The sequence below is a fragment of the Solea solea genome, chromosome 20 (assembly GCF_958295425.1).
Source record: "Solea solea chromosome 20, fSolSol10.1, whole genome shotgun sequence".
Taxonomy (NCBI): Eukaryota; Metazoa; Chordata; class Actinopteri; order Pleuronectiformes; family Soleidae; genus Solea; species Solea solea.
This window is the reverse complement of record NC_081153.1, coordinates 4,380,201-4,403,220: the sequence shown is the minus strand read 5'-3', so window position 1 is coordinate 4,403,220 and position 23,020 is coordinate 4,380,201. Positions and strand designations below refer to the sequence as shown.

Sequence of the window (23,020 nt, the reverse complement as noted above, 5' to 3'; positions counted from 1 at the left end):
AATGATTATTTTGCTATTAGATAATCTGACTTTGTTTTTGATTCATTGTTTGATCATTCATAAAAATGATAATTTTGTTAGATTATATTATGAAGTGAGATTATTTGTCTTCTTTCTTGTGTTTGACAAATAACCGACATGATTGATCATTTACAATAAATGTACTTACTGCTGCTCATGACTTCTTATAATACATCATTTGCAAAATCTACATAAAACATTGTTTTTTTTGCACACCTCATATATTGTGGGATTAAAATACGACATTCTCAGACTGATGGAGTAATTTGTGGGCAAATAAATCTTCAATAATTTGAGCAGCAAAGACAGAAAGCCACGAGACGCTTGTACTTTTCCTCCAAATGGCCTTTTGTGGATTGACTAAAGTGGGTCTTTGTGCAGACAGGATTTGTCATGCCCCAGTGAGTGTGTCTGGCTTGTTTGACCTCTGACACTTGTCTACCCCCCTTCCTCTCCACCCACCTACTCCACTACCCCCCCCCCACCCTTCCATCCTTCCACCCTTCCACCCTGCCACGTCTCCTTACAGCGAAGTGTATCTGAGAACTCCTTAGTTGCCATGGACTTCTCTGGACGGACCGGTCGTGTCATCGACAACCCCCTGGAGGCCCAGAGCGCCGCCCTGGAGGAGGGACAGACCTGGAGGGTAAGGAGGAGAGGCTGGATGAAGCGTGGCCTAATGGATGGACAGAAAAGCACAAGTTCAAATTGCACACACAAAGGATGTTTAGCTCCAAATGTATCAGTATGACATTATTTTTTATCGGGTTTTTTTACGGTTAAAGGGTTACCGTTTTTTTAACATAAACTTTTTTTCTATAAAGAGTGCGAGCTATCTTCCATTTTGAGCGCATTTATCTTTCCCCTGCAGCAGCGCTCTTCTTTGAAATGAATATGTGCAGCAGCTGCACTTATCTGTAGCTGAGATCACAGCTCGTAGAGCCAGAACACAGCTGCTTCCCTCATATTACAGTATGTGTGTGCTTTTACCTTGGTTGTTTTGTCTCGATTCAAAGGGGAGCATTGTTCTTAAGCAGAGAATTCTGCTCTGATGAGAGACGATATTTCGTAGCAAATGTTGATCAATTCTTTCTCATAGAAACGGAGTCAGCGTATGAATGTCCTGGGCAGCTCCAGCCCCCTGCATCCTTCCTCCCTGAGCACAGGTACACACTCACCACACAGACTTTCTCAACCGATGTAAAATTATTATAATTATATGCTGAGAAAACATCAAGCAGTACCTGTTTGTCTGTCCTCCAGTGATCCACAGGACACAGGTATGGTTTCATGGTCGCATCATGAGAGACGAAGCCCACAAAATGATCATACAACAAGGCCAAGTGGACGGGTAAGTTTAAAACCTAGAAAAGATTAAAAAGTGGAAAAATAGAGACATAAAAAGTTGTTTTTTTGGCTTGTCTTGATTAAAATAACATTTGCTTAGATTCACAAAAAGCTCATGCGCAGTTTTTCGTGCTCTCATTGTCACAACTGAAACATTTCCCCACTCATGATCTGTGTGCCAGGTTGTTCCTGTTGCGGGACAGTCAGAGTAATCCCAAAGCATTCGTGCTCACCTTGTGCCACCACCAGAAGATCAAGCACTTCCAGATCCTACCGGTCAGTCACACGGGCTTTAGTGCCACAGGAAATGTTTCATGTTCACTGGTCAAAAATCCACAGTAATAATAAGGTGTAAGGGAACGGCAGAGCACTGCACTAATTCGGCCATATGTTAATATGTTTTTAATACCATACAGAATACATAACTTGAACAAAATGGAAAAATTAAGCCAGATTTGAATAGACGACCCATGAACTTACATCTTACTATTTGCATGTCTGCCATTCTTCGGCCACAGTCATAGACGTCTAGGTGTCTTCTTATTGTCACATGTGGGCTAACTGTCCTCTCTCCTCCTCTCTGTGTGAAGTACGAGGAGGACGGTCAGGTGTTCTTCAGCCTTGACGACGGCACCACCAAGTTCACCGATCTGATCCACCTGGTGGAGTTCTACCAGCTCAACAGAGGAGTGCTGCCCTGCAAGCTCAAACATCCCTGCACCAACGTGGCCTTGTGACACTCCAGCCCCCCCCACCGCCCTACACACACCTCCACCTTTTTTGCACACCTTCCTCCCTGAGACCCTGTCACAGTCCCCTCCCCTCCCACCCTTCCCTCACCAACACAAAAGAGGTCGAGGAGAAAGAGAAAAAGTTGAGTCAAGTTTTTTGGGAACGTCTCAACAGGAGCCGCCAGTTCAGGTCTGATGCCCCAGTGTGCTTAGCTTTTCTCCACCTTGTGGCTGTTTGGATGTTTGATTGGGAACGGCTTGGACCAGAGACTCGAACTTTAACCCTTGAACGAGACCATTCAGTGTGCAAACTCAAGACCTCTCAGATGGATCCTTCCTTTGAACCTTCCAGCCCCCCTCAATGTCCCCCCCACCCACACACCCCCTCCAGGCCTGATAAGCTGTGGTGCCTACCCCACCCTTGCCCCCCTCACTGCCGAGGTGGGTAGGAAGCGCCACCCTCTGACTTCCTCATCAATCATCAGGGATGGACAGGAACCTCTCTGGGTCTTATCAAACTTGATCCAAGAGTTTCCTCAACCTGTGCAGTCCAGTCTGGATAAGCTGACCCCCCCCCCCACTCTCACACCTCCATCCCCGCTCCTTGCCTAAGAACACAGACAAGCTTGACTTAGCATATCTGCTGTGTCCTACCCAATTGCAATCTTACAAACGCTGGTGCGACAACCCCCGAACCCCCGATCCTCCGATCCTCCGATCCCCACCTCCACACAAGCTCAGACAAAAGTTGTAGGAGAAGAGAGAAGTAGCTAAAGGCAAGAGAAGCAGAGCAGTGGCGAGGGTTTGCTGAAAGGGCAGAGGAATGTTTATCAGGGAGGCCGTAACGAGCCTCTCACGTAGAGTTGATTACTTGATGTAATTTTAATGCTGTTTGATTACTGTTGATTCAATGCAGAACTAGTTTTGCACTCCCGGGCGGAGCAGGCGGCGACAGCTGTTCTCTCGAGCTGAAGGAAGCTGGCTGCTCTCCGCTCGTCGTCCTCCACTTCCTCCTTCTTCGTCCCCTGCCCTTCTGAATAGCTTGCATGTGAATCTCCGCCAGCTGTGATTGGATTACAGCGGCGTGGGAGCAAGAGAGAGAGAGAGAGAGAGAGAGGGAGAATCATGGCTGATTATGCAGTGCCTTTCAGGAAGGTTTGGGAACATGTTGGACCTGCGTGTGGCTCATGTGAACATGACCGCACCGTGGCAAACGGAAAAAAAAGAAAAAGAAGAGAATGTGCTCTTGACCCGGCTGCACCATTAAAGACTGTTAGGAGGAGGAAGAGGAGGATACGTGTGTCTACCCTCCAGCTTCCACCATTTTTTTTAAATCTTAGGGTTGAATCTATCGTTGAATTTGTCTTTGAATGTCAATTTTTTTTCTTTTCCTTAGTCTGTTCTGAGCTCAGTGCTTGCACATTTTAATCATCCTGATTTGATATTGATAGGTTGGAGCTCTCATGTTCGGATTCTGACCACTGTTTTTCCTCACTCCAGAAAAGACAAATCATCAAAAGCACTCCCATGACGTTTCGTTTCTTTTCGTTTCTTTTCTTTTCTTATCTTTTCTTTTGTGTGTGTGTGCGCGCCTGTGTGTGTGTGTGTGTTTAAATATGGAATTGAACAAATGACTTGAAATGTGAAACTTACCTGATTGTGTGTCAATGAGCTTCGCTTGCCTTAAGTGAACCTTGTGTGCTTTGTGTATGAAATAGAAGCTGTGTTTTAAAAACAAATGCACATAGAGTAACACACGTGAGATGACGCGTAAGACCCGTGTCATTGAGATACTCGTTATTGCTTTCTCGCCAAGAGTCGGATGAGGACGAGTCTGCATGTCATATCATCATAAAAAGTCAGCAGCTAAAAGACTGGAAACCTGGTAAAAGTACAAAAAAATAAGCTGCTGAAACAAGAGAGTAGTGTTGTTCTGATCATCTAACCCAACAAGAAAGTTAATTTCCTAAAATTCGCCCAAACTATTGAAGAGTAAAAAAGTCCAGATATGATAGTGTGGAAGCGTCGTAGGTTCACGTGGGGTTGTGGCGTCACTTGTTTTCTTAAATCTGTTCATTTACAACAATCATGCAGAGAGAAATCAGTGATGGCAGTGGCAGAGAAAGACGAGAGTGCATCACAGACACTGAAAACCAGCGTGTGGATGTGAGATGTGATTTGTTTTCTCTTTCTATAATCAGATTTATCAAAAGAAATGAATAAGCATTCTGGGAGATGTAGTGGGGGGAGGAAGGAACAAAAGCAGGTTCTAGAAAAAGTTGATCAACTCTTAAAAAAAACACCATCCATTTTAAAGGCAGTGTGGTGTGGAGAAGCTTGAGTTTGGTGCCCTCACCTGGTCGTGAAAAGCACAGCGCACAGTCACAGGAGAGTGAAGTGAGGTGACAGCAGTATAACACTCACTCACACACACACACACACACACACACACAGCGGCTTCTTTCTTTAAAGGTCCAGCGTGTAAAAATAAGTTAACTGCACATTGTCGCCCCTTTTCCCAAAGCGTGTCAGGGGAACTTCACTGACCTTCATGTATCATGAAGGTGGCTCCTCCCTCTCTAGGGGTGACCACAGCTAATCTGCATATTTGATTTGGCCGAGATTTTTAAGATGAATGATGCAACCCTACCATTTTATCCAGGCGTGGAACTGGCACAAGGAGTTACCCTTTAATTTAGAGAGTCCAATTAACAATGAGCAATGGGGATTGGGTCCCTTTCTTTGAGGTTCTCACAGATGAATTAGTCCTCTGCATCCTCTACTAGAAACCTTCCCAGAACTCCCCACCTTTTTTGACCTGGTGGGAATTCAATCTGGCAACCCTTCCAGTTACAAGCCAAGTTCCCTTTCCACTTGGCCATGGGATGCACACTCTGGCTGGTTTGCCAGTTTGGGTTGATGTTTCTACAACCCGCACAGCAAGGCCCTTGTCCAAAGAAGCTTTTTTCTAGGGCAACGAAAAAGAACAAACAGAAAGTGATTGAACACAAACATAATAATTGGGGGGAAATATTAAATGTTACACGCTGGAACGCTTTTTATCTTTCTTCTTTGCTGCCGTGTGACAGGCCACTAAAGCTGCAACCATGTGACATAACACCTACTTAGTTTTGTCCTCCTCCTGCTGCTGCTGCTGCTGCTGCTGCTGCTGCTTCTGCTGCTGCTTCTGCTGCTGCCTTCACCTGCAGCTGCCCTCCCTCCTCCATCCTGTGCCACATTCACAGTGAATGACAGCGAGGCTGTCACACTCCCTGCTGCCGGGCGGACTGAACTCTCTGAGAACTGTCAGCGACATGCACGCACACAAACACACACGGGGCCACTGCCACACACACACGCATGCACGCACACATACACAGGGCCACTGCCACACACACACACACACACAATGCTCCACCAATGGCACGACTCGGCCGTGTCACCAGCTCTGTGTTTCCACCAATCAGGTCTTTTCTAGTCAGCCAGGACAGACTCTCACCAGGGACTGGATAATGCTTGAACCCCCCCGAACCCTAACCCACCTGTGTCCAGCCTGTAAGCTATGACCCTATGGTGAATGTGTGTGTGTGTGTGTGTGTGTGTGTGTGTACTTGTATGTATATCTTTGTGAGAACCAAAACAACACAACTTTAAAATGGCTGTTTATGGTTTAAGTCTTGGTTTTTGGATTAAAAATGAGGTGTTTAGTTGTGAGGGTTAAGGTAATGTATTATATCCATGTTCTCACTGAGGTAGCTGTACAAGTGTGTGTGTGTGTGTGGCCAGACTGTTATATTCACTCTTCAGGATTGCCAAGTCTGCTGGTTCTTATCATACTCGCCTTTTCAGAGACAGTTAAACAGTTCTTAGTTCTTATCAGTGAGGTTTAAGTCGAGCTACGTCGTTGAATTTGGAGCAGACGAGAGTTTTGGCTCGAGGTATCCCAGCATTCCCTGTTCCTCGACTGAGGACTCTTTTCCTGTCTGTCTGTCAGTGCGGGAGAGTCAGCAGGGGACAAATCACAGTTTGTTTGTTTTTTTAAATCACTGTGCTACAACCCCAACTCTATGTGTAAAAATGTGAGTCAAAAAACAGAATTGCAATGACTTATAAACCAACATTTTAACATTTCATGACAAACATTAGCTCAGTTTGAATTTGATGGCAACAATACATCTACAAAAAAAAAAAAAAGTTGGTTTACCATTGAGTAGAATCCCCGTCTTCTTTGAACAGTTCAATCTGGGAAGTGAGGAGAATCAGTTTCTGGAGGAATTTTCAGTTCGATTCTCGCTCCTCAACATTCCTTGGGATTTTTTTGTATTGTGATGCACAAAACGTCTTCTACTGGTGAAAGTCTGGACTGTCAAAGCCTGTGGTATACTTCCGGACCCTGGTATGCTCGCAGGGTCCTGTAGTTTCCCACTTCACCATCAGGAGGCGGTACAAGTCTGGATGCAGGGAATAGGACACATTCCTACCAAAGAAGAAGAGAACAACGCTACAGCAAGCGGCTCACAGCTGATAGGCCCGTCACACAGGGGTGTCGCTGAGGTCGAGGCTTGGATGACAATCCTTGGCGACTACTTCTTCTGTTGTCAAAATGTTTTTTTCTGCTTTCTGGGGCTTAATACTCCACCTACTGGTGGGGTTGAAATTCAGTTTGCACACACGCTGTCCACGCGCAAACAGCACGTTGGGTTCCATCAACACAACATTGCGCGTTGGGTCAGCACGAGCTGTACATGGAAGTATACCAGCGTCCTCAGACAGCACAGCCTCTGCTACCGTGAAGCCAAGTTTCAGAATTGTTTGATTAGTGCCTTTCCAGATAGATGTGTGAGCTGCCCATGCCATCGGCACTAATGCAACTCCATACCATCAGAGACGCAGGCTTTTTTGAGCTGTCCTTCTCCTTCTTTAGTGCCCATTTGAGCGCCTTAAACATCATGAGCATCCCATGTTGACCTTTGGCCTTGTCCCTCGTACACAGATATTTTTCCAGATTCTCTAGATATTATGTTCCGTCGACACAACTTTACATTGAGGAACATGTACCACTTACTTTTCTGGGTTTTTTTTTTGGTCCCGTCTCAACTTTTTTGAGGTGTGTTGCTGCCATCAAAATTCAAATGTATCATGGAATGTCTCAGTTTGAACATCTGATATGTTGTTGTCTTTTGTTCTGTTGTGACTAGACATTTACAAATCATTGCGTTCTGTTTTTTAATTTGTATTTTTACACAGTTTTCTTTTGGAACTGGGTTTGTGCGATGCAATCCTACACACGAGCATAACGACTTAAGCAGTGTACAGTATATCATTTTTCTTTTTTCTTAAGTATGTGAAGCTATGGAGAAGACGTAGATCTAACACTGTACCTAGGTCACAGATCACTATGTATGGGGCGTTATGCTTTTGCTCATAACTCCATGTAAAATGAAGAATGATTTATTTTGTCCAATTTTTTTTCTTCCCATTATTTGTGTGTATATTGTCAGTAATGTTTATTTTCTTTGGTTTGACACAAAAATACCTTAAATATAAATATATATATAAATACTACACCACATTATTATACAGTATTAAATTAAGCTGTTTTTTATTTTTATTTTTTAGAGATCAAACTGGATTTTTACGTGTCAAATTTCTGAACATAAGCTGACAGACTCGTCTGTTTTTTGTCATTTACTTTAACGTAACACCACAGTAAATGTTTGGATGTTAGATAATCCTGAACACACACACACACACACAGCGGTGGGGATTTATTGAGAGCACACACACTAAGACTTAACCTTTAGAGATGTTCTTTGTACACCTTTAATCACAATTAGTGCAATTATACGCTGTAGCTCAAGAGGGTTGTGCATTTCTCCATTTACTCTTTTTTTAAGGTGCAACGTTTATTTTATTTTATTTTTTTTAATTCTTCTATCTCATCATAGCCTATTCTTGCAGCAGGTGCCTCTTGTTTTTGTGAATAGTAACAGGCCCTTAGTTGCCGTCATTTACAGCCAGCTGAATGTGAAAAAACATGATCCTACTGGAAATAAATCTAAAATCTTATGTCAGGTCAGCATCACACACACACACACACACGCACACACACATTGAAGTCTCATCAACATGGACGACTCTGTGTTGGTTGCGCTTTTTTTCGGGTTGAAGTCATCATAAGCTGGAGCCAATAAATATTTCAGGGAAGGAAAATAAAGAGCAAATTGACAGTAATTTTTATTTTTTTTTAAGTATTTTTCAGATCCCCCACTGTGCTTTGCTTCATTCTGTCTGTAACGGCTCCTGGATCTACATTGTATCCTGTTCAGGTATTTTTTGTACAAATAAGGGACTGATATATTCTGTGTTTATTGGAAATTAGAATAAAAGACAACATTGCTATAAACCAAATCCAGCTGGCTCGTCTGTTTTTCCTCTGTTTATATCGCTGTAATAAAAACAAACATTAAAGTCAATGAAAGGGTCATTTTAACTCAACAGTTAAACAATCTCATGCATGTTATACAACTGACTAAAACATGCATTTTTATGTTATTATTATTATTATATATGTTATTATTTTATTTTTCCATGAATTAAATAAAAAACAAACCTAATCTGATGAATTCCTATAGTTGATTGTTGACATTTATTTCTTTATAGTTGACGGTTAACTACACGTGCATGTATAAAATGTGTGTCAGGATCATTTAATTGAATGTAATTAAAGTGAAAAACACCTGCGAACAGCAGATATAACTGAATATCTGTGGATTACCAGCAGATGATCAACAGTGGTGGACCATCAAAATAAAAGCCTTGACCCACATAGTGACGTATGATCAGTGTTAATTAACGGAATGATTATCAGCTGGTGGAGAAGGAGGAGCCTCCTCCGGTAACACGTACGATAAAGTTGTTGTTATTATTGTTTTCATTAGTGTAAATATATATTAGTCAAAAAAAAGGGGCCGAAACCACGTGTTTGGAAACGTGCAAGCGCACGAAGAGTAACGGCAGAGGACCGGAAACCAAAAAGTGAGTAAATACGATACTAACCCTGACTTTATTCATTTCATTGGACTTAAATTTATCTGATATCGTTTTACATTTTTTTTTTTTTTGTCTTGTAGTTACTTACTGGGAAAGTGTTTTTTTTGTGTGGATTTCCTGTTTTATTTTGACACATCCTGTTTTGTTTGGCGAATGTCCTCTCGTCACTTCGTCATTATGCTCTTTGTCTGCTTTACTATGGCAAGTCTTTTCAACGTTCAATCGCCAAGTTTGACTTTCTGGAATATCGTTACAGCTATATGTGACGTAATTTTGTCAAGCCATAATTTCACTGTGTATGAATTATAGTTGTCGATATCTGTGACGTCATTCTTATTAGTCACAGCTGAAATATGATATATTTTATGTCATTTTGACCAGCAAAACCTGAATTACGGACATCTGTGACGTCATTTTGAGGCAGTTCAGTTTTTACTAGTCAAATTTCGGTAAAGTCAATAACAAAATTAAAAGAATGATCTATAATAAAAATCCTACACAATATATACTTGACCAATTTACACTTCCTGTACAAAGATGAAGTAAAGGAAAATAACCATCAGTTTACACATTATCATAATGCCACATAATTTAAATCAGACAAAACTGAGCAAACACCTTCAAAAACAAAGGATTGGAGGAAATTTGAGGATTGTGAAAAACATTCTCTTCTCTTACTGTGAGCAAACGGCCACTAGAGGGCAGTGTAAGACCTTGGTTTTAACTCTAACCTGAACACATCACAGCAGTCTCACCCTCTCATCTGTTTCATGACAATCCAGTGCTGTGCAAAAAGTCTTAGGCCGTCATTAGATTTGTTCAGAATGACAATACAGTCCAATTATTCCACGTTATTGGAACACGTTCAGAAAATGCAGGAACAAAATGTGTGCAGTCTTGAAATCACACATTTTTTCAGCTTCTATGGGTTACAAGTGTTATTACTCTTACACTAGAACTATACTTACACTGTGTAGTTTCACTGTACATGTCCTCCCAGTGCAGGTTTAATAAACATATCCAGTTTTTACAGTCCTCCCACCCTTCCCTCCCAAACTGGTGAAGTACTATAGCAAAAAAGTACAAAGCATGTTATTAACACATATCCTACATCCTTCTGGTTGAATGTTTCCTGTTTAATATTAAGTTACAGGATATTTTATCAAAATAACAGAGGAAAGACCTTTTTTTCCCAGTTACATCAGTCATAAATAATAAGACACAAAAAGCTGGTGGTGACCTGACTTATATATAGTTATATTACACCCAAAAGTTTATTTTTAGTATTTTCAATGACCTTTTCCTAATATTTAGTGCTGCAACCAGTTTGATTACTTTATGTTACTGTTATTTATTAAAAAAACCATTAGCATCATGTAATCAAACTGTCATTTAAAGGGTTAAAATCAAGTTTCTTTTTAGTGGAAATGTTTGTCCCTTAAGAGGGTAGTAAATTAAACCGACGCCTGGGAGTTAATGACGTTAAGTAATTATTTTAATTTATTAAATAGTTAAATCTAAGTGTCGTAAAAAGGAAGAAACGCAAACATAAAGAAACAAAACAGGGTGCAATGTGTTCATTGTTTAATTTTCAAATTAACTGATGAACAAAAATGAGAATATTTACACAAGAAAAATATGTATGATCTGTACAAAGAAATATACATGCAAAGATTAAAAAAACAACAATAACAACAACATAAAAACAAATACCAAACATGTAATTTATGAAACTGGAAACAAACATGACAAAAAAAAAAGAAAAGACAAACAATGAAGAAACACAAAAACCCTTAAGTGAGGTATCCAGTCCAAGTTTCTGTTTGTAATTGTCTGTGCACACCTTTTAAAAATAAATAGAAAAGGTAACAGAGGACTGTGACTTCTGTTCCTGTTGGAAACCATTTCACCTCAGAACAGGGAAGTTCGCACCGTGGCTACGTTGTTTTCATTTGAGGAAAAATCAAACTAGTCACACAAAATAGCCACTTGTTAATTGCGAGGGAAGGAATAAATGTTTTCTTTTGAAGTAAAAAAAAAAAAAAAAAAGGAATTTATGGATTTTTGGCAACAAGTGTTTGTACATTAAGTTCCGGCATCACGTCGTTAATGACGTGGCAAAATCTCCCCGCTCGATTCTCTGTCCCTCTGCCTTTTTTCATTTATTTAGGACAAACTGTCGTGTTTAACTCGTGTAAACTGTCATTTCATGTGACACATAATCGCCAAACAGTTTTGTTATGTACTATAAAGCTAGAGTGACTTTGGTGTACCAATACTACAGAGGCATACAGTAGAAAAAAAAAAAAAAGTGTTAAATTATTTTTTGATCAACTCATGATTGTAAGCCGTGACCTCTATCTCACACACACACACACACACACACACACACACCTGTGCCATAGAGTTTGAATTTCTAACACTTGACTTTGTCAATGTTAAAATAAATTCAGTGTAAAAAAAATCGACATCTTAAAGAATTAATTCTCAAAAAATCAAAAGTTGAATTTTGACAGAACATTTTGAGACATTGAATTTTTTTAGACTCAATTCTTTGAATTTTTCAAAAACAATTCAAATCTAAAAAGTTTAATTTGAAATAAAAAAGTTGAAATAAAAAAAATCAACACTTGAAATGTAATGGCTTTTCAAAATCAGAGTCTGATTTCGATACAAAAAATTTCAGTGTTAGAAATTCAAAGTGGCACAGATTTACTTCCATACACACACGCGCGCACACACACACACACACACACACACGAGCTGGCCGCCTGGATGTCGTAACACACTCGCAATCAAATAAACACAAACTACCAGCAGTGCTTGCAGTACCAAGTACGTGCTTTTTCTCTAGATTTATTACAGATACAACAGATGTCTTCATAAATAGTTGCATAAAATGTTAAAGCCGCAACATTGCACATAATAATCAAAACATAACATACAATGAGTGCATTTACAGTAACAAGTCCTCGTCTGCCTCCACATTCACTCACATCTGATTTGGCTGACCAGTGCCCCCGCTGGACACCGACAGTCTCACACTGTGAATGTAAGGGCGATAGAAGGCCAGAGTCTATTTACAAGGTAAGGCTTAAAACATCTCATATCTGCGCAACACAAGTTTGTTCTAGGAAAAGCAAACGATGGATGTCTATAGAGTTTCTTCTCGGATTGGACAGTGCAGCTTTGTTTACTTGCGACATGGTCATCATTTATGGTGTCTTTTTAGATTAGGTTACGTCATGTAAGCGCAGCCATCAAAAAAAGCTCTGATCGCACGTATAAATGTCTCGAAGAAGCTCGGCCGCCGTCTACGGAAGTCCAAAGTAGCATGGCAACTTTCAACTGGTCAACATTTTCTATAATTGTCTGTGTGTGTGTGTGTGTGTGTGTGTGTGTTTTTCTCTCCTTGGAAACTTAGACAGTACTTTTTTTTTTCCTTTTCTATACATAGTTTTCTATAAGAAAGGGCTGCTGCTCCTCACAAGTCTTTTTGAGTTACAGTTTGGTGTAAAAGAGCAAAGGCGCACCACGTCTGAGACCCTCGACGGCGACGACAGGGAGGGCAGTTTGCCTCTCGGCGCCATCACTTTCCCCCTGAAAGCTGTGCGTCTGTGCAGTGAGGCTGATCACCTGGCTCTACTGATCAGCTTTTACTCTTGCAAAGGAAAATAAATTACTTCATAGTTATTTTTTTTATTATTTTTTATTATTATTATTTTTGTTATTATTATTATTATTATTAGGCTTTTTGTTCATGTAAGTATAAAATCTGTTTTGAGTTGAATCAAGCAAGCAGCAGTAGACGAAAGGCATCCATGACTTTACGTGGTGAGAACTCGGTTCTCTAGGGCTCTGATTGGCTTAAGACCTCACAAGGTCTCAGTTGAACTGATAAAAGGACTACAGGACTTTAAGTAAAAGCAACATTCTGTGAACGAGGATCAGATCAGCATTTATCGTTTCTCCTTCTTTCTTTTTTTTTTTACAACTAGACAATCCAAGATGCTCGATCCAAAGGAATCTGCGTCCCAGTTTTTTCTCCTGCTGTATTCTGGTCACGGCGTCGGCTTGTTTGATTTCAAACTCGAGGCTGAAGGCGACTGTGGATGAAGCTCCTGACGCCTCCGATGGGCCGGGCGTCAGTCTGGTGTTTCCGCCGGTCTATGAAGGCGATGAGGCGGGAGGTGTCCAGGCAGCACTCTGCTCTCGAGCTACCGTCGGTCAGACCAGCCTGCAGCCACGGGTCCTGCAGGCAGAGCCCAGCTGAAGGTCTCCTGCTGGGGTCAGTCCTCAGGAGCAGGCACACAAAGTCCCGGGCCACCTGGCTGACACCCTGGAAGTAATCGCTGGGGAAGCTGAAGTCCAGCCGGCAGATGTTCAAGCATGTCTCTTCGGCACTCTCGTCAAGGAAGGGGGAGGCGCCGCTCAGCAGCACGTAGGTCACGACGCCCAGGCTCCACAGGTCCGAGGTCAGTGACACCGGCTCTCCGAGGACCAGTTCTGGGGAGGCAAACTCGGGGCTGCCCAGGAGAGGGTGGACATGGTGGGCACTGTTGAGCTGGACGGCATCGCCAAAGTCTGTGAGTTTGACCGTCGGCTGGCCGCTGGAACTGTGGGTCACCAGCAGGTTCTCAGGCTGAAGATAAGAGAGCACAGACTATCAGGGGTCTCGATTTAACATGTTCACTTAAGTGTATTTATTTTAACTCTTGCTTGTTTTTGCAGGTGCAATCCCATGCTGTCAATAGTCAAAGAAATGAGAGAATCCAACTGCAAGAAGCTCCATTTCAGGCGTTAAATCTACTGCAGGTCAGGTAAGGTGTTTTAGAATTATAACTAAAGATAGTTTTCTTGCCATAGATACATTAACAAGGACAGTGAAAATATTCTCATGTCTGACTGTTCACCTGAGATAACCTTAGCATCTTAAACTGGTAAACTAGTCCGACTCTGTAAAGATTAAGAGACTTTCTGTGGTAAGAGGGCTAATAATTGTGGTCAAGTCCTGCAGTGGTCGGGGATATGTGTTGCGGCGAAAGTATTTACTTTTACATCCAAATGTGCGATCCTGCAGTTGTGCAGGTAGTGTAAAGCTTCTAAAACGTCCCGTAGGTAGCAGGCTACTTTCTCCTCGGTCAGATTCCCCCAGCTCACGATGTAGTCCAGCAGACGACCTTGGTCGGCCCTGACATAAATGATGAAAAGACACATTAACACAGAGGAACAGCAAAGATTTTAAAGTGTCTGTAATTTATTAAGTTTTTGAAGGTCCATGTTTGTAAGTAATGGCAAATGTTAAAAGACAGACACTTAAGGAGAAGATAAGAGTCCTCAGGGCCATAACACCACTCCCCCTAGTGTCCTGGAGGACTTCCTATTTCCCCCTCGTGTCCGAGTAGACACTCACATCTCCAGGACCACAACGTAGCTGCTGGGGGTTTCATACGTGTCGATCAGGCTGAGTATGTGGGGGTGCTGGAGCCTCTGGAGCAGATTGAGTTCCTGGGTGACGCGGTCCCTCCTCATCAGTTTCTTGTTCACCTGTTTGACCGCCACCGAGCGCTTGGTGCCCAGGTGGTCGCAGCGCTTGACGACGGAGAAACGACCCCTGGTGAGGAGAAAACGGGGAGGACGGACGGACGTACACTGGTGAGGTCGTGTGCTTCACGTTTCATCGTAGAAAAGTGGATTTCTTTAACGGCACTGACAAGTTTATGTTTAAGAAAAAATGACATTACCTTCCCAGTTCAACCACTTCAGTGTAGTGAGACTCAAAGTTGTCTTTCCAGCTCACTCTGATCCCATCAGTGGACACAGCTGAGACAAACACATGGATCAGTCAGTAGGTTTCCAGGCACAGTTTAATCGAGCTAAGGCCATAGTCTGAATAAGACGGGTGTCAGTCCAAGTATGTCTGTCTCCTCCTCCGCAGGTGGTTCCGTATGCCTTTTATAAGCTAGTGCGACTGGGGAGGATATTTTGTTGCATGCGCAGAACGCCAAGTCCGACTATCCATATACATGCAGGATTAATCGGACTATGAGTCGCATTATCCAGGTACGTTAGTCCAACATGTTAACATGACATTAAGGAAACTTTATTGTCTTAGTCTGACTAAAATCAGACTTTTTTTTTTTTAATGCAGTAGAGCTGAAACAATCGATTCATCAGTTTGAAGTTCTTTTTCATGATTAAAACAAGATTTCCGATTGTTTTAGCTTCTTAAATGTGAACATTTTCTTAATTTCTTTGCTCTGGATAACAAAGAAATCATTAAAAGTTGATCATTTTGGTTTGTGGACAAAACAAGACAATTGAGAACATCATAATTTCCACGTTTGACGAACACGATCAACATTTTTTAACGTTTTCTGATATTTTATGGACCAAACGATTAATCGAGAAAATAATCGTTAGTTGCAGCTCTTAAATGCAGCGTCTTTGATCGTGATAGTGTGCTCTCACCTAATACTCTGAGGCTAGCCGACGATGCCACGCTGCCCAGATCGTTAGTGGCAACGCACGTGTAAACGCCGTCATCCTCAGACGCGACACCAATTATCCGCAGTGTCGCTTCACCGGTATCACTGAAACAATAGAATACAACACGTATATGTAATTAAAGCCACAGTCTGATGACACACAGACAGACAGACAGACAGACAGACAGACAGACTCCTGCTGTGTTTTCTTTACGTGTAGGCGATGCTGAAGTGTCCATTGTTGGTGAGGTTGCTCTGGTTGGGTCCTTTCCAGGTCACGGCGGCCCGAGGTCGACCACAGACCTTACACCTCAGAGTGACGCTCTCTCCATTGTCGCATGTCACGTCACTCAGAGGTACAAGAAACTCTGGGGGAACTGAACCAAAAAAGTAGGAATACGGCTTTATTTAAGATATTTAATTGGGGTTTTGTCGTCATTTTAAGCTGAAAAGAAGTTCACACTTACCATCATAGATGTAGTTTGGATTTAGAAGCTGAAAGAAAAAAAGGGGGGGGGGGGACAAAAGAAAAGAAAAGCATGAGTGACAAATACAGGAGCAGAAGGATCAGCGTTTAAATCAGACATTTTCATCAACTCACCTTTACAGAAACTTTATTAGCCAGGCCGTCTCTGGACTTCCTGTAACCGTTTTCCAGCTTGGTCTCTTTCTTCGCCTCCTTCTCCTTCTTCTCAGACTTTTTACGGATGCGCAGGGACGTGTGCCACGATGAAGACTTCCTGCTGGAACAACAAGGTAAATAAAAGAACATGATATACATGTATTAAAATGTATTACATTTGTCGTTTATGTTGGATTAAATTTTTGAATCGACAGTTCTTTCGTATCCCTTACTTGATGGATCCTTCGGGACAGTCGGGGACGATGGCTGAAGTGTGTCCCAGCACAAACCCGGGGATCCAGCCCTCGGCGGCGGGGCCCTGCTCAGTCGCCGCTCTGAACACTAAGAACATGTTTTGCTGGTTGCTGGCCAAGATCTGAACCACCTCGCCCTGAATAACGCTGATCTCATCCTCCTTCACAGCCATGTAGTCCTGGGTCACCAACATGGTGGATACGCTACTGCTGCTGCTACTTTCACTCTGCACCACAGGACGGAAACATGAACAAACAGGTAAGTTCATCACGTTCTTCTGATTTGCATGTAAATGTATAAATCTCAGTAGTTTTGGTGAAAAAAAGTGGAGAAACAAAGAAGACAAAAGTTCACTCGCCACCGAAAACATAAAACACTACACTGAAGGAGGACAAAACAGTGATTCGTTATTTTTCTTCTTGGAAAAGAGTTAATTGATGAAGAAAGGCAGGAGAAAGATGATTTCCACGTCACTCGTCTTTGCTTTGTCGCTCCAGGCAAAGACAAGAGGAGGAACGCGAGGTTGTATGAGGCGGTCTTGGTATCGAGCACGTTTGCGGGCGACACCGCAAACGTTACGTTGGAGGTTAGTTGCAGGAAAAGTAGATTTACTGTAAGTAATAAACCATGAAGACAGCAAGGAGGTGTGAAGTGACGGCCAAGAGGAAGTCAGGTGTTAGTAGAAGCTTTTGTTAGAAGTAAGATCTAGGAACAGCCTGGAAAAGGGAAATCGCTGAAGAGCTGAAGGAGTTCCACTAGACAGAGAGTCTGTAAACATGTTGACAAACTTGCTAGCGAGGATGATGTTGAAGAGCAGTGAAGGTTGTCAGAAATGTGTAGTAGGGGACAGATTAGTAGCTCTGTCTGCAGCAGGCAGAGAGGACACACCACTTCTCCCTCTGCCTCGGTGTTAGTCGCAGTGGCACTAGGCACCAGGTAGAGGTCTTACCCCGTTACTCTGGGTGGACTGGATGGACTGCTCACTCGCCGATGAGCACGTACTCATGCGGTCCGCCTCCTTGCTGTGTGTCGAGTGCCTGTGGCTTTGGCTCCCAGATCCAGAGCCAGCCTGGATTTGGTTTGAGTTCTGGCGAACGGGACTCTCTCCCGCCTCCCCGGGGAAGGTGAACGAGCCAGGCCGGCTGGCTGGAGAGCCTGGCATAGAGCTCCAGAATCCAGATGCAGACTTCTGGCCAGGGCTGGGAGGGGGAGGAGGGAGGATGTCTTTGCTAAAGCTTGGAGTTGACAGTGGCGAGGCCAAAGGAGGCACGGCTCCAGGCCGTGGTTTAGACGTGGGTGTTGCGGGCAGAGGCCCAATTGTGGCACGAGGAATGGGGGCTACGGCATTGGCAGGGGTGGGGGTCTGTGCATGGTCTTCTGGGGTTTGGCTGGGGCGCTTGCCCTGTGGGCTGCCCCCCGCAGGGAGCAGGGGAGGTGGGACGGGACGAGGGGATGAACCTGGACCATAAGCGAACAAAACTTAAACTTCAGTCACATTTTAGATTTTTGCCTGGACCAAAAAAAACTAAAAACAAACACGTAGATGTTCCATCATACCTGACATCTTGTTGGGGTCAGCCCCGGGGTGGTGGCGTAGAGGCTGGGGAAGGCGGGACGGTTGAGGGATTCTGGAGGGCCGTCGGGAGCCACCCTGCGGTCCTGACGGGACGGAACTACTCTGGGAGCTTCCAACTGCGGGAGATGCACTCGACCCACCCGTTCCTCCACCTGGAGCTCCCGTGCTGGGGACGCACGAGCCCCCGCTTGCCCCTACATGGTTCCTCTGATACTCTATTGGTGAGGTCAGAGCTGTTTCAGGTACAAAAGAGACGACGGCACACATGTGGTAACTAGTTCTGTCTTCAAACGTGTCGTGTGTGTGTGTGTGTGTGTGTGTGTGTGTCAGTGTGTGTGTGTGTGTCAGCGTACCATTGAGGAAGTTGGGCTGGCTCTCGAGTATCTGGCTGATCTGAAGCGTCCAGACCTCACGCACCCCAGGATGAGAGGAGTGAAGCACGAAGGTCTCCACGGTGCCGTTGGTCGACCGAGAAGTGAGAATGAACTTACAGGGATCGTTCTCCAGGTTGTCCTCCAGACCCAAGCAGTTCACCTGCAGAATCATAACGTTGATGTGGTTAATGACTGAGTGAATTAGTGACATTTTACGGTCACATGTTCATCTCCACTCTCAAAGCCTCACAATGAAAATGTATCCACAAGAGGGAGCTACCCGCACTCGCTCATACATCACATACTCTCTTTACCTTTATGCTGTTCTTGTAGAGAAAGCCAGGCAACGAGAAGCCTTTCTTCTTGTCGAGGGGCTCACTGAAGATGACCAGCTGCTCAAAGAGGAACACTCTCCTCTCCTTCATGCGGCCAATGAGGCTGCCCTCTGGGTCACACACCATGAACGTGTCCTGCAGTAAGAGGCGGCCCTGAGCCACAATCTTCCCCTGGAGAAAGAGACGTGAGTGAGACGGAGGCAGAAAGAGGAGGCCAAACTAGAGGAAGGTAAGTGAGAAGTAACAGTGGGTAAATTTAATGTCACTGCTTACATCAAATCCCTGAAGGCGGCCAACATTCATCATGTCATTACACCTTTTCGGAACGATGCACATGACCTCCACCGCTTTCTGTAAGAAACAGAAAAGACCAGAGGGTTGACGAACGTCCTGATGATGTTTTTACTCAGAATTAAGAGCTTTGAGATCTCTTATCTTACCTCCAACTCCATGGACTCCACTCCAGCCTTTTTAGAGTGTTTCAGAAAGTCCTGCGACAGAAAAGGAAATGCCTGTCAGTAAAGTAGGGATGAGAAAATCTGATACAATCTAAAAATGCTATATATCACATGCTTCACTTTGCACATGACTGTAAAGATGTGAATAAAAATCAGCAACAGCATTTTAGCTGAGTCATGTTTGGACTGTTTATTACAATTACACTGTCACACAGTTCTAGAAAGCATAATGTCTTTGAAATGACTCGGCACAAATACCCAGCCATGGCAAAACCAGCATATATATATTATATATACATATTATGAAAGTGTTATTTTTATCTTTCCAACAATGTCTAAACACGTGTAAATCTGAAAATATTTGAAGAAGATAATGGCCATTTGAATGCAGGTACTACTCAAACTGCTTAGGAGAGAAATTCAGTCAGATTTTGACCTACTTGGGGAGTCAAGACAGCAGTTGCTCATTTGCATCACACTGTTTAACAGCTTCAAACGTTCATAAATGCTCTAAAAAAGACTATCAGATTAATATCATTATCGGTATATAACAAAAAAAGTGATATCGTCCCGTCCCTGAAGTAAAGGCAAAGTCAACATTTGACTCCTAACATCAGTGTAGTAAGGAGCAGCAGCAGCAGCTGCTGTGTGATGGTGACACACCGACCTTGAGCAGCAGCTGGTACTTCATGATCCTCTGCACTGGTTTGATGAGCAGGTCTGTGATCTGTAGTCTGTGTCCCAGTCGCTGCTTCAGGTCCTACAAAGTCACACCAGTTACTTTAGAGACTGAAATCCAGATGAAAAACCCTGCGCCGGTCGGATGATGACAACCTGCTCAAAGTGAGGAAGCTCATACCTCGAAGTAGGTGTCGATGTACTCTGAGACGATGTGCTCTGATTTGGGCTTGTTTTGACAGTACACTACGTACATGTTTAGTCTCCGCTCCTGGAAATCCAGAGCACACAAGTTACAACACCATCAAATATAAAAGTAAAGCAGAAGTTGGAGATTTATTGTGACCTGTTTGAGAAAGAGTGGTCCCAGTCTGTCGGGGTCCTCCAAACACTTCTCCAACTCCCCGAGGAAGAATCTGAGCAGGACGGGTGGAGGGACAGAGAAGAACGTGAGCTACTGAGAAAGTAAGTGATTGTGAAGCTCTGAAAGCTCATCTGCACACGTGCACCACGTACTCTTTGTGCCAGTCATAGATCTGGTGGATGTTGCCAAACACAATCTTGTCTTTCCCTTTCATGTCATCAGGGACGCCCTCCTCCTTCATCCGAGTCATGTAGCCCTAACGCAACAGAAATACCCTTTTTTAATGGATTCAAAGCTTCATCTAAACATCTGAATACTACAGTCATGTCCAACTACTCACGTCCACCACCAGGCCCAGGTCTTTGACGTAATCCCTCTCCGTCTCCACCAGCTCCAGCAGAATGTGACTACAGCACACAAACAAAAGACAGTTGGCAAACTCCAATCATGAAAAAACATCCAAAACGGCACTGTGACACAACGTGTGGCGGTGGAGGTGCAGACGTACTGTCTTTTCTTGAGGACGCTGGTCCTGCGTTCGTCCATCTCGTCAATGGGCGAGGACGAGGACAGGAGGGAGTTGTCGGACGGGTTGAAAGACGGAGAGCTGCTGTCTCCCTGTTCTACTGACAGAGAGCTGGGTCTGTCCTCCAGAGCCTGCATCAGGAGAACCAGGTTAATACTAATAATGATATGTATCTACTTTACAAGACTCGTGATAATAACACCAACTACATTATTTGAATCATGAACACTGATATAAACTCTTTATCATGGACTTATCTTAAAATTAACTAATATCATCGGACTGTTTCTCATCTTAAGCTAAAATATATTAAAAAGGAGTCAAGACAGAAAACACTTTCTCTCCCGTCTTCTGTTCAGGATTTTCTTAGGTGTCCAAAAATATGTCTTAATGAGGCACCAGAGCCATAAATAGAACTCGTCAAACACTGTGATGACATAAGAGCCTCAGCGCGCTTCATCAGCACTTTAACGTTCACTTGTGAGTAACTGCACTCGAAAACACTCAGAAAAGTTGGGTTTTTTAAAAGATGAGGAAATGAAGTAGAGAAGAAGAGCAGAGTCCAGGACAAGAGACCGATGTATAAACTGTGGACGTTAACGCCTCTCGTGTGCTCTCGTTTCTCGCCTGTAATCCTACCATCTTGCTCTTGACCAACTCCTCGATGGCGCTCACCAACTCCGCGGCACTGGGCGTCTCCGAACTGGACGGACGCACCGACAGACGAGAGGAGGTCTGAGACAGACGGGAGAGAGACGAGGGGTGAGAACGTAAAACGATCCGTGTGACACGGCAGCCTTTACTGACGACGGCTACATCTGCTCTGACTGCTATCAATGCAACTCAATGTCCTCAGCGTAAGTAACCACACTATGGTTTACAGTTAGTTTACTTCAACATTAAAAAAAAAAAAGACCTGATTTTATCATCAATAAATACTTGCTTGTTCAGTTTACTCCATATTTTTTACTTCAGTTATTTGTGCAAGTGATGACTTGGTGAAGATGTTTGTTAAATGTTCTCTGCTGTGATCTAAAGACATTGAAGATGACTGAAACCCCCGATGACTGGGGCGTAAAGCTCGAGGTTAATTAAGAAAGGAAGTTTAAGAAAAAGAAAAAGTAAATGAAGCTGGAAAGAAAGTGAAAAGTTAGAAAAGAAAAAAGTGGTGGGGAGAAGTAAGGAAGATGTTTTTGTGTGGCTTTTCTCAGGCGGTGACAAAACGGCCTCTGAAATAAAGAAAGGATGTGAAGAGAATGAAAGAGGTGTATGAATATATGTATGTAGAGATAGATATATATATAAATATGTGTGTATATAGTTCAGGAGAATCTCACCCTTGCTGTGCTGTGCTTCAAGAGTTTCTCCAATTAGGTTTTCTGGGTGAGGCTGTGTGCCCCTCTGGCCTCGCCAGCGTTTAAGAGATTCCAATTACTTGCATGGGTAATGAGGTCAACGCACAGAGGGTAAAGGGAGATGAGTACGAGTGGGCGGGGCAGGTGAGGGGGCGGGTATAGCGAGGGGGTGGGGGTTGGGGTGATGGGAACAGGAGGGCTTTTAGATTTTCACCTCAGTGTCGGGGGTCGCTTTGTGTTTGTATTTATCCTGATTAAACCTCACTTACCAATCCTCCTCCTGCTCCCTATGAATAATACACATGCAGAGAACCGGCTGCTTCTTCTACTCGGGCATTTTTTTTGTTTCAATTCTAAATTCATTGAAGTTGGCACAAATTAGGCATTAAAGCCTAAAAAGTCTGACACAGACAGGAAAAAACCTCCACGTTTTCATCTAATTAGAGTTTGAGCTACACACGTCCTCTCCTTTGTCTACATTTTTTCCCCAAAACAAGTGAAACTCAAAGAAGATGGAAGGGAAAAAACTGCACTCAAAGGAAAAATAGGAATGTTTTAAGAAAGAAAAAAATACATCAATACAAAAGTTGGGAAGAGTGACTTTTATAAAGAAAAGTCTACGTCTAGTCTTGTTTGCTTTCAGTCTACAGAAAAGGTGTAGAAACCAAAAGGAAAAAGGCTTTCAGGAAATAGTATTTAAAGCTGAAGAGCGGGGGGGAAAAAAAGAGAGAATCGAAGAGTCGACTGAGGGAAGAGACAGAGGGGAAGAGCGGGGCTTTTCAGATGGAGAGGTATGGAAACTGAGACAAAGCAAAGACAGGACATAAATCAAGGTAA

The 23,020-nt window shown here is 43.2% G+C and overlaps 2 protein-coding genes across 10 annotated transcripts in view; one reads left to right on the top strand and one right to left on the bottom strand.

Annotated features, from left to right (window-relative positions):
* The window catches only part of LOC131447130 (growth factor receptor-bound protein 10-like), a 51,534-nt gene extending 43,024 nt beyond the window's left edge, over positions 1-8,510 (top strand). For all 4 annotated transcript variants that reach the window (XM_058618618.1, XM_058618619.1, XM_058618621.1 and 1 more), the window contains 5 exons: positions 551-667; positions 1,121-1,187; positions 1,285-1,372; positions 1,551-1,644; positions 1,959-8,510. In XM_058618618.1, the coding sequence (XP_058474601.1) occupies positions 551-667; positions 1,121-1,187; positions 1,285-1,372; positions 1,551-1,644; positions 1,959-2,105 (513 nt within the window). In that variant the 3' untranslated portion in view covers positions 2,106-8,510. The remainder of the gene's footprint in view (positions 1-550; positions 668-1,120; positions 1,188-1,284; positions 1,373-1,550; positions 1,645-1,958) is intronic.
* Positions 8,511-10,719: 2,209 nt separating this feature from the next.
* Positions 10,720-23,020, bottom strand: part of trioa (trio Rho guanine nucleotide exchange factor a) — a 75,090-nt gene continuing 62,789 nt past the window's right edge. For 2 of the 6 annotated variants that reach the window (XM_058619848.1, XM_058619851.1), the window contains 22 exons: positions 21,468-21,563; positions 20,811-20,959; positions 20,643-20,709; positions 20,455-20,558; positions 20,285-20,354; positions 20,120-20,209; positions 19,928-20,020; positions 19,243-19,293; positions 19,076-19,153; positions 18,782-18,973; positions 18,447-18,627; positions 18,075-18,326; positions 17,467-17,975; positions 16,496-16,743; positions 16,242-16,383; positions 16,108-16,135; positions 15,855-16,017; positions 15,624-15,745; positions 14,897-14,975; positions 14,566-14,766; positions 14,205-14,343; positions 10,720-13,794 (listed from right to left, as the gene is read on the bottom strand). In XM_058619848.1, the coding sequence (XP_058475831.1) occupies positions 13,237-13,794; positions 14,205-14,343; positions 14,566-14,766; positions 14,897-14,975; positions 15,624-15,745; positions 15,855-16,017; positions 16,108-16,135; positions 16,242-16,383; positions 16,496-16,743; positions 17,467-17,975; positions 18,075-18,326; positions 18,447-18,627; positions 18,782-18,973; positions 19,076-19,153; positions 19,243-19,293; positions 19,928-20,020; positions 20,120-20,209; positions 20,285-20,354; positions 20,455-20,558; positions 20,643-20,709; positions 20,811-20,959; positions 21,468-21,563 (3,612 nt within the window). In that variant the 3' untranslated portion in view covers positions 10,720-13,236. Of the gene's footprint in view, positions 13,795-14,204; positions 14,344-14,565; positions 14,767-14,896; positions 14,976-15,623; positions 15,746-15,854; positions 16,018-16,107; positions 16,136-16,241; positions 16,384-16,495; positions 16,744-17,466; positions 17,976-18,074; positions 18,327-18,446; positions 18,628-18,781; positions 18,974-19,075; positions 19,154-19,242; positions 19,294-19,927; positions 20,021-20,119; positions 20,210-20,284; positions 20,355-20,454; positions 20,559-20,642; positions 20,710-20,810; positions 20,960-21,467; positions 21,564-23,020 lie in introns of those variants that run through there. The other 4 variants (XM_058619849.1, XM_058619853.1, XM_058619850.1 and 1 more) reach the window with 3 other exon arrangements.